General features: G+C 37.0%; 1 protein-coding gene across 2 annotated transcripts; it reads right to left on the bottom strand.

The window, feature by feature from the left end:
- Nucleotides 1-5887: 5887 nt before the first annotated feature.
- On the bottom strand, nt 5888-10452 carry LOC108458466 (two-component response regulator-like APRR5). Of its 2 annotated transcripts, none has more exons than XM_053027073.1 (8): nt 9808-10452; nt 8772-8933; nt 8536-8648; nt 8276-8431; nt 7967-8132; nt 7565-7871; nt 6616-7402; nt 5888-6403 (listed from the first exon to the last, which is right to left on the bottom strand). In XM_053027073.1, the coding sequence occupies exons 1-8, from the start codon at nt 10073-10075 to the stop codon at nt 6272-6274; spliced, it is 2091 nt and encodes a 696-aa protein (XP_052883033.1). In that variant the 5' UTR covers nt 10076-10452; the 3' UTR covers nt 5888-6271. The 2 variants fall into 2 exon arrangements, with proteins under 2 accessions (XP_052883033.1, XP_017613370.1); XM_017757881.2 differs by having other exon boundaries at nt 8518-8648; nt 9808-10451.
- Nucleotides 10453-11390: the final 938 nt, after the last annotated feature.

Raw genomic sequence — 11390 nt, 5'->3', positions numbered from 1 at the left:
ACTGATTAGGGAACCGTATGTTACGATCTTTTTGGTGTGGTTCCAGAGATGATTTACAGAGGTCGGATCGAAATGGCCTGGTTACAAAATAATTTTGTGGAGCTGCAAAGGATTCTACTGAAGAGAGAAGAGAATAATATGTTCGGGCATACATCATTCAGATTATTAGGGGTATTCGAATATCGGATAAGTCATGAAACCTTATACATCTAAGGTGGCTGCTGAAACTTGTGATTTTAGAAGAGTTGACGAACTCAGTTGGGGGTCTGTCATATTGGCGACATTGTACCGTAAAATGTGTCGGGTGACGAAACCAGAAAAAATAAAAATTGGTGGTTGCCTTTTACTACTACAATCATAGGTTCGGTACAGCTTTCCATTTTTACATCCTCGAGTGGACTACTCATATACATTCCCACTCGTAGTAAGGTAAAATTCAGTAGATATTACCATTTTTAAATTGATTTACAATAAAATTATTATGCTAATAAGTTATTTAAATAGGTGGAACCATGCCTTGAGTCACGTGGGATTACCTGTCGAGCTTGAAGATATACGACTTTTATTAGACCAATGATCGGAAGCGAATGTATGTATTTATTTAATTTTAAACTATAAACTAATAATGTAGTTGCTTTTGTATTTAGTATTCAGTAGTATATATATAACTAATGTTTTGATTATATTCATATAGTTTGAATAGACACCATACGAGGACCCGACAATTCGGGTAGTAATTCCTAAAGAATTCTTTATAAATCCCAATGCTTAGCACGTTAAGGTCCCATTGGTAGTATACACTACCGTCAAGAAGCACATGGCAGATAGAGTTTTGCGGCAATTCAGATTCCGGCAATCAGTTCTTGTCGCACCTTAGGAGCTTAATGATCTGTATCTTATTGACTTATGACGACCGGATACAAATTAGTTGGTATTCCACTCGCAATACATCAACATATGGAATAATCGATATGATGTTTTACATACTCGTAACGCAATTCTCGTTTCGGAGTTAGTATGCGATCCGAATTACATGCCATGGTTTAGGATCCATTGCAAGCCATATTTGTTAGGGGAAGAGGCAAGGCATCAGGGTCCCAATACGCGCAGGCCACGATTTAAATCCAAGGGGTGGCAAGGCGGGCCCATCATTAGCGTTCATACAAGAACCGGTCTCGACGACCTCAATATTGATGCCCTCAACACAGCCATTTTAGTATGTACTGCCTTATTCTAGTCTTATCCTCACTCTTTTATTTTCACACAAGCACAAAATGTTACACCACATTTTTTAACTCCTAATCCTATATTAGGTTGGACTGTTGGTAATCCATCCTCGGTATGGTACACGCTTGGGCTATCTCATTTCCCAATGAGGGCAACACCTACAACGATGTATATGTCATCTATGTATGAGGTACCAATGAAGAGTGCAGTCGTTATCTCATCGACCTATGGGACTTAACATAGCTATGCTCATTCACTGTGGGTGACGCAAACACGTTCGAGATCTTTGTTTTATTAAGACTGGTCATCTTCCCAACCACCTATTTATAGATTGGAAGGATCTACATCAACCGAAAGCGAACACCGACAACTATAACCCCATCCGGAAGCTAAACCTAGAAGGAATCCAACACGTAATCGTTGACCATATCGATGTGGCATAAATTTTGATTGGCATATACATTGATGAATTGTCTATTGTATCATTTAGGAAAATAGAAGTTCTTTTGAATCTTTTTTATACACAGTCTGATTCTTGTACCATTAAACCCCAATCAAAATGGAAATTTATTTTGATTATTTCACATAGCATACAATAAGATTTGATTTGAAAAGAAATATCAAATGTTTTTGTTGAAAATTAACATAAAAAAAATCAAATTTAGTTTGGATTAACAATGACTAACAATTCCTATGAAGGCATATATTATAATGTTTAATTTCGATGTGGACATGATAGCAATGTATGGCTTAGGTTCCTACACCACCCGCATAACCTCTGTTGGTTTGAGCGCTCTCAAATATCCATATTGTCGCTTATTCGAGTCGAGAACGGTCGACCTTTTGGTTTGCGACACAATTCTCTATCGGGTAACAACTTAAATGGAGCAAGTGATACAGACAACCACTTACGTTCATCTGGGACTGGTAAGAACACGTGTCTCCACACATTGTACAAGTTTTCTAATTTTTACATTTCATCGACAAAGCTCATGAGATCCAAATAGAAATTCATACAACCTGCAATTGCATGAGCGCATAGAAAATGAAGTGCATAAAATATCCCATAATCACAAGTTATATTTCTCAGGTGTACCTAATACACTTTCCCAGTAATATATTGGTTCGATTTATCGAACTTCGTCACCCGAAACCGTAGGTAATCGCTAGAGTGACTAACTACATGTATGCAGTTGGCTCGTGCCTTACCATTATTAATTTGTTCTAGTACCGTCGGGCACCATACATGGCCTCCCTACAATTTTTTGACCTAACTCATCGCTCGCTTTAGGAATAGTTTCACCAAACAGAAGTATGTCTCTTTCACAACCGAGGTTATCGAAAAATGACAAGTTCTTTTTAAAATAAAATTGATGCATTCCGTCAGGTTTAAGGTTATCTAGTCATATCATAACCCGCCATCGTATGTTTGTGTCCAGAAAATATAAAAATAAAAACGGAATATTACAAACCAAATAATATTGATGGCGATTAAATACCCATATTGGTCACTTGTCGTCGCTCAGTGGTTGACCAATATTGCTAGTAGTAGTTGGACGCAACGTGCTTTATACAATACCGATGGTGTGTGTGATTCCAGAGGCTTTCATGTTGTTCAATTGCAGATAGTATTCTAGTTCCCCGATCTGGGACAACTCATATATTAGTTTGGGGGCAGACATTCCTCCTCAACCTAGATAGAAAGAAATCCTAGTCGTATGTTTTCTCCCCCGGTGTTATTGCAAACGCAGTTGGAAAGATCCTCCAATTACCATCCTGTGTGACAACTAACAACAACCGATGAGTATATCTACCATAGATAAAGGTATTGTTTATTTGTATCAACGACTTGCAGTACTAGGATGTATCCTAACATTGCTTGAAGGTCCAAAATAAATGTTTGAACACTCAGCACCCACGAAACAAACGATCATTGTAGTACATGGGACCCGCTTCAAGATTTACTATGTAAACTGATACGTACCTCTCCAACACCTGACACCACTATCATACCTCGTTGTATGATGCGTCCCACCCACTGTGCATCTTCTCCAAGGCTTTTTGTTTAACTATCTACGCCTTACAGTACGAAGGTGTGTAATTGAATTGGCTAAAAATATTGACAATTAAAACTGACACAGTAGTCTTTGGATCCGTTTTCACCATCGATAGTATTAGGCCCGCGATCATATCTGAATCTAGCTTCGGATGATCCCGTAAAACATCTATAACCCCACGAGTATGTTAAATTAATTGAAAATAACCTTAAACCCTAAATGAAGCCATAATAACCCAGTGATACTATACAAAAGGAAACACATGTATGTGGACCGATAAACTTTTTTATCTTCCATAACCCTGTCTTCTTCTTAACTGAAGTCATGATTTTCCATGAGCAGCTACCATCTCTCATTGCATACTTCCCCTCCAACTTCTCAGATTTGGATTTAACCACATCAAAGTTAACCATATTCTTGATGTTATATCGCTTCAATGCTGCGAGAAAGCCATCTTTACTGGAAAAATCCCTACCCACTTCCAAATCACCCAAATCCAACGATGCACTTCCATGGCCAGGCTTCATGTGTTGTAGTTCTGCAAACTCCAATGTATCCTCTGTTGAAAGATCGACATTAAATATATAAGCTGGCGGCAAGTACACCGTGAATCACGAATCTTCTTTTTCTTCTTCATTTTTACCCATTCACCGTCATCAGGTTCAATTAGAATAAGCTCTAATTTAGAAAATAATGCAACTTCTGAACTGTAGACACCGGGCTCCCAATGGTGGATCCACATCAGATTCACCAACATCATCTGTCATGTTGGAGGTCCCCTTGCCGATGGATGTCATAAGGAGTACATCATCTCTTCTCGTGTACGTTTTGGAACGTCCAAAGTCACATGTCGATTGCCAACCACTGGAAGATGATGCCATTCTCCAGTAAGTATTCCCAGTGTTGAACATAGACCCACTGAGGTGCATGTCCCATCCATTAACTGAGTATTGTGCAAGGGTCGTGTATTTTGTTCTACCACTAAAATCCAATGGTTTGGTGTTTTGCCTCCCACAAAATCTAAGGTTGAGACGAATGAGTGCCTTCCTATTGATGATTCTAGGATATCATAATAGAAACTTTCTAACAAAGTGGTTATACTATCGACATTTTCAACCGTTCTCGTCTCTCAAACAGGAAAAGATGTTGAAGTTGCAAGTCTTTCATCTGGTCTTAAAAATTCCACATATAACTCAAGAAATGGTGATTCACTTTCAAGGTGCGTCTATACCATTGCCTCCAAGCCCCAAGCACCTTTGATATCAAATGAGTCATATATCACGAGATCGACCGAAACACAAAATCGATTCTTAATAGACAAAACTCTCATTGCCATAGATCCGAAGATTTTTCGCCTAATTCTTTTATAAAGTTTTGTAAATTCTATGTTCTGGTTAAAAGCAAGTCACACTGTATTCTCAGATAAAAAATTTGCACCGTTCTCAATGTCACAGACCTCACCGTTGTAATAAATAATAACACTAATTCGTCCACTCATTTTCAACCAATTTATCTATTGAGAGAAATTCAAAACACAAAAAATCAAAATGTTATGCAATAAATATAATGTTTCATATAAATATTAACACAAAAAATCAATTATACCTTCAACCCCAACTTCTATTCTTCTAAACTTCTTCAATTTCTGTTGCTCCAACTTATGCCACTAGAGGCTAAAATATGAGTCATTTATAGCCTAAGGGATAACATCTCACTCCTTTCTGTAAAATGCCTCGGATATTGGGGGTTGAAATTTGTAGAGGAAAAACACTCCAAGCAGGATACACTATCAGAAGTAGTACTGAAAAGGGCGTTCAGCTGGAAACATTTTTCTTCTACAAACTTCAACCCCTCACTGTTCAGGGCATTTTTTACAAACATCATCTCGGGAATCCCGAGATATTTTTTCAAAACCATATTCTTAAATTTATTTTCTCAAAAGCAGTAGTACTGAAAAGGGTGTCCAATTGGAAGTGTTTTCAGTACTTTTGTTGATTGTGCATCCTACATAGAACATTTTTTCTCTACAAAACTCAACCCATCTCGTCAAAATTATTTCTTCAGAACCCATCCCCTCAAAATTATTTTTTCAGAACTAATTTTTTTCAAAACCCCTAAAAATTAAATAAAACCCTAAACCTAAGCACTTAAAATTTAAAACCCTAAACCATAATTCCATAACCCTAAACTCTAACACTAAACCTAAGCACTTAAAAACTAAAAAACTCTAAACCCTAATTAGCACTGGGAACACACGAGCAAAATCGCGTCTATGTGGAAGCGCTTTACTAAAGCGCGCTGATGTGGGCACGTTTTACTGGTTATCAATAAAAAAAACGTTAAGCTGGACACACTTTTTCGCATTTCCCCTAAAAATGATGCCAACTCAATGCATTTTAAAGAGATCGACCATTTCCAATAATTTTTAAACAAAACGGCCCATTTCCATAATTTTTTCTAAAAATTAGCCTTTTTTAGTCATTTAGCCAACTATGCGAGTAGTTAAAAATTACTAATTAAAATTAGTTTATTACTAACCCGTATACTAAAACATGGTGATTAAAATAATACTCCTACCAAACATAAGGGTAAATAGGAAAATATTATGATATTTTGGAAAATGGAGATTTGAGATAACCTTGTCTACTAGTTTTTCCAGCTAATTACACTATATTTATATTTACATCAAGTATATATGTTGGCACTTTCAACAAGCATAAGACAGTTGAATGAACAAATAAACAATAAAGTATGATTCAGGCAACCCCAGAGAAAAACAGGGATGAAAACTCTATCGACTATAAAAGATCAAAACATTATTTTACATTAAGAACATAGCAACCTGTGTGTGATTAACCACTAATATGATAAAAAGTATGGATATGTGCTATACTATCTATAAAATTCTGCCACGTCTTTGTTTCTTCACCTTCACAAAACTAAACTTGAGTCTATGGTCTCCCTGGTTTAAAAAGTTGAAACTAGGCCTATCCATCGGATGAATTCCCATAATGATGCTCAGTATCTGTATGCATAGGATCAGCCTGCACTTGACGGACAAACTGACCTTTTACTCGTGGGCGCTGCTCTGCAAGTTTCTTTCTGCTCTCATACCGAACCTGCCAAAAGAATCAAGTGTGAAACTTTAGCTGCTCAATCTATGTCAATGTCATCCATACATGATTCTACATTTTGCATTTGGAAACTAGCACCAGAAAATTACTAAATACTTCCATGTAACATGAGTATCTTAGTCTTTGCTTGTATGTAAAAGTAGTGAAGAGGAAAGATGTAAACACATAATGATGGCAACTGATTATAAATCCTTTACCTTTTTCTCAAAGCATCTATCCTTACGCTTCAAACGGAACTTCATTAAAGCTGCTTCTCTTTGGATAGAACGGCATGGTTTTCCACTAGGGCTGGAAAGGCTGTCATCATTCTTGCTCTCTGTAGAAGCCCGGGTGACTGCAACCTGATCAACATTGCCATTACTTGCACCAGTGCTTCCATATGCAACACCATTAAGTTGGCTTAAGGAGCCATTACAGAAACTGCTGCTTGCACTCTGATCGGTGGTAGGAGAAATATGTCCTCTATCCTCAATTGAATCCAACTTTTGGTCCAGTTTTTGCAAGGGCTGGCTGGTTGACTGTTTTGTATTGGAGGCAAGTCGGTCATACGACTGTCCAGAGGAGTTAACTTCAAAACTGGAATGACGAAACAGATTCACACGAAAGGCAGGTTCCTGTTGGTTGGCTGTGCTTGGACTTGGCGCCGTGGATGAACTTGACCGTGCACAAAATATTGGAGGAATTATAGTATTATATCCATTGCACGGATTATTCAATCTTATACCCTTCACTGGTAATGGGACAGGAAATAGTCTATGTTGTGTGCACGGTGTTGCTACTTCAGTTTGCTTCAATTCAACAGTAGCTCCAATAGTCAAAGAATTCGTGTTTCTTTGAGAAGTTAGTGTAGGACTAGGAGTATCAGAATTATTTTCCGACATAATATTGGTCAACATCTTCTCAGAATTAGTCTCAGAGTCTTTCTTTTGATCAACAAAACTCATCGATGTTGAATGCAGGGGGTGTGATACTCTGCTAGTATACCTGCATTAAAGATCATTGGTATATCAACAATGAAAGGGCAATTATTGAATACAACACAAAAGAAAAACCTGATTCAGTCCATTATTTCTAAAACAATTCAAAAAAAAAAAAATTGGGTGCAACATTCTGAAGATTATAATAACAAATCAAACAGAAACCAACCTTGTAAAGGCTGATGAACTAGGATGCCAGAGGGTAGGCCTTTCTTGAGTAACTTGATTCTCAAATACATTAGGATTACTTCTTCTCAAGGAAAGATCTAAGTATAGAGAAGAATCAAACTTTTTTGCGCTATTTATTGAAGACGAAGTGCAATTTTTATTAAATGTTCCCATGAAGTCAATAGCTTCTCTTGGTGATTCAACAAGCGCATCACCAGCCTCAACCAAGACCCTAGTATCCCTTCTTTGATTTTCCAGTTCAACACCTTTGTATAAAGTTGTGTAAGCATCCTTGCATGAGTCAACAACTGTTCACAAATTTGACCGAGCCATTAAGAGAATGTTAGATGCTCTCCAATTGAACAGAAAAGATTATCTGAAAACTCAAAATTTCGAGTCCTACCCTCAGTTTCCATCTCATGCATGAGCAGGTTCTGATTGAAACTGCCATGAGCTTCATGCTTCTGTGATTCAATTGGCAGAGAATTTACCTTTATCAAGTGTGAAAATTCCTGCATATTTTCCTTTTGGGCACTCTCAGCTTCCATTTCCGGCTTGGTGCAGGAGCTCTGCAAGAGACAGCAAATATGCAGTCTATAAGAAACTTCATGTATGCAACTTGAACAGAAAGAAAACTCCTTTTGATATATGGCAAGTGTATGCAATTATAAATCACAAAGCAGAGTTCATATGACAGATGAAGAGTACTGACCTGAGCATCACTCCCTTTCTCAGTTTGTTCCTTATTTTTTCCGACACCATCCAAGCAACCAATGGAATGATTACTTGCAGCATTATTTTCAGAGGTAGTTTCTACCTTTTTCTGTCCAATGCTCTCATCCCGAGGGGAGTTCCCACCAACAATTGACTGATTTTAACGACATACAAAAATCAGGATCCAAATGAAGGAACTATAAAATAGAGAGGGAAATAAAGTGTAAGAAGTAAGCATACTGATTGTCTTCTCCATACATGCTGCCATAAATTTCTCAGCTCATTTCTCCTTATTGGCTTAACAAGATAGTCAGCAGCCCCTCTTAACATGCATTTGTATACTGTGCTAACTGAATCTTGTGAGGACATCACTGCACAATCATGCCCAAACAAAAAGATTGATCATTTAAATTGTATTTTTGTAGATACATGGTAGAAAATCATAGCAACTGTACAAATGTTTAGAAAATATTAAAGAATCTTTCATATCATACTTATAACAGGGATGCTTTTAAAAATATCATGCTCCATAATTAGTGTAAGAAGAGCAAATCCTGATATAGATGGCAAATCCACTTCTGTCAAAATGAGATCTACATTATGTGGTCTTCCTTTAAGCATCTCCCATGCCTTCAAGCCATCAGGAACAGCAGCAACTGCTCAAAAAGAAAACCCATTTTCAGTCACAAATGTACAAGTTAATATTGCAAACAGATTCTTATTTTAAGCAAGAATCAACAAGCAATTTTCCAGCCCCCCAGAAAATGTAAAAATAATAAACTGAACCACAATCCGTAACTATGTCTTATAGCTATATTGTTAAAAAGTATGTAATCTTGAGCATGATGTAGATATCCTCAAATGGACTCGATTCAATCTTAATACAAAACTGGCCGGGTGGACTCCTTAGCAGGTGTGCTGAAAGCCTTGAAATAACCCAAAAGGATAAAACTAATGCAAATTGATTCCTGAATTAGTAATAAATGGCAGCCGCTCTATTAAGCATCCGATCTAAAAGCCAAATTGGTTGTAGGTAAAGAATCTAAACTTGAATATAAGATCAAAAGCAATACAAGGATTAAATTGGTGTGGGATAATACCACTTTAACACACTCAATGTAGGAAGCTCCATGAGCCTTCAAGCCCCCTGCTTACTCACTCTGAATATCCGAATTGCCTCTTGGCATGTCTAATTATTTCCAAAAATATGATAGTTTTAGGTATCAAGATCAACATGATAGAGTTTGATGAATCAAAGCATCATGTAAGAACCCTATGGCACTGTTGTGATTTGCCTCCTTTTATTCTTTAGCCATAAATATATTTACCCAAGTTTGAAAAGCAAGAAATGGATTTGAGCAGGTGGATTCTACCTCCATAGGAAATTTTACTAACAATTAACCAAGTCTGAGTGCTAAGAAAACATTTAATGAGGAGAAGGTAAGCTGAAAAAGTTATCCGGACATTGAAAACAGAAATAGAGAAACCAGTTGTAATTAGGGAATTGAAAGAAAGGGATAGGAAGCGAACCTCTATAACTGCATTTTCTGAGAAGAGCAGATATAATCTGCCTGGTGGAATCATCAGCTTCGACCAACAAAACCCTCAAAGCCGGCATGGGTAAAAACCTTTCCCAATTCACCACTGCTCCAGAAGCAGAACACCCAGGCTTCTTGTTCTTCTTCTTCTTCTTCGTCCTCCTCATGTTCCCTTCAACCTCCCCATTTTCCTGCTCCTCTGTTTCACTATCAATTTTCACTTCCTCAACTTCCTCGCTAGTCACCACTACTTCACCCATGCTTTTCCTTTCTTTTTTGCCACAAACCTAGTATTATTATTTTTAAACTCTGAACTTAGAGAGCAAAAGAAATCGAAAATCTAAATCATCTTATTATGCTAAAAATCTGTGTTGGACTGCTGCTACCTATAGAAAAAAAATCTAAAACTAGTCTCTTTAATCGGACGGCAATTAAAAAGGATTTGAATTGCCAACCGGGGTGAAAAATATCTCACCTTACAATCAAAGAAAATATCTACAAGCATGTTTTGTATGGCCTACGGTAGCCAGGTCAGCTAGCTAATCTGTAAGTCATTGGATTTTGGGGCTGTCGTTTAATTTTATGCCCAAAAAAAAACAAATTATTTAAAGGTCAACACTAAACTACAGGGCAAGGCCATCGGTTTCTGCCTTTTTAAGATTTAGGATATTTTGTGGGTGGGGCCCACTGTCTAAAAATCTATTCGCTGCAAGAGAAAGATATTTGTAGTGAGTGCTTTAAGTTAAGACAGTGGATTTTTTTCTAGGACAGGAACCCGACACGTGGGGGCGTTCCAACTGAACCTCTTTTTTTTTAGTCCATAACCTGATTTTATTATTTCTCCACGCTCTTTCTCTAGTGATGTGTCTAGTACACGCTTTTCTATTGAATTCGAGTGGCAATTGGCTGTCCTTTTCAGCCGCCTCCTACCCATGTCCTGCTTGATTGTCCACGTGGCATGTTTGAGAAACCGTTTGGTTTTCAAATTCAAATTTTGCGAGTGTGGTGATATTTTGAAGGAATAATATCACGTTTATTCTACATTCCTTTCATCTTGGTGTCAATTTTTTTGAGGTTTAACATATATATTTTATTCTCTATTGGTATTTTCTAGAGTGTGGGAGAAATTTCAGGAAATAAGAGAAGATTTTCACCATTGAATGTGATGAAGCATATTCCACACCTAATTTCTTTTAAAGCCAATAAGTTATCTTCTATCGTGTTGTCAATGGGATTTTTATATTTTCTTCTTTTTAACTATTATTGTGAATTAAAATAATACAATTTTCCTATTTTCCAATCTTCTGTTGGCTGGAATGGTTAACTTATAATCAAGGAAAGAAACCATAATGGCTCTAGAAGCATAATTCCTAACCTAAGCATATTGAAAAGGCAGTTATATCACCCCCATCAAAATCAAGCCATTCAAGAGAAAAGCATATGATCTTAAAGCAAAACAAAAGTACAAAGGAAAAAAAAACTATAATTAGATCTCAAACACCATGAAAACAGCCACATTTTTTTAGCGTAAGCCACTAAATTAAGACATTAAGATTTGGTGAGTTAATTCTATTG

The sequence above is a fragment of the Gossypium arboreum genome, chromosome 4 (assembly GCF_025698485.1).
Source record: "Gossypium arboreum isolate Shixiya-1 chromosome 4, ASM2569848v2, whole genome shotgun sequence".
Taxonomy (NCBI): Eukaryota; Viridiplantae; Streptophyta; class Magnoliopsida; order Malvales; family Malvaceae; genus Gossypium; species Gossypium arboreum.
Note: the sequence above shows the minus strand (reverse complement) of the source record. Positions and strands in the feature narration are given on the sequence as shown.

Bases quoted from the DNA above. Each gene is read 5' to 3' on its own strand.
- LOC108458466 (XM_017757881.2), bottom strand. From the start codon at position 10,075: ATGGGTGAAGTAGTGGTGACTAGCGAGGAAGTTGAGGAAGTGAAAATT. The intron at 8,432-8,517 runs GTATGCTTACTT...CGTTAAAATCAG, and splicing joins ATGTATGGAGAAGACAATCA to TCAATTGTTGGTGGGAACTC. The intron at 8,133-8,275 runs GTCAGTACTCTT...TGTCTCTTGCAG, and splicing joins AGAAAGGGAGTGATGCTCAG to AGCTCCTGCACCAAGCCGGA.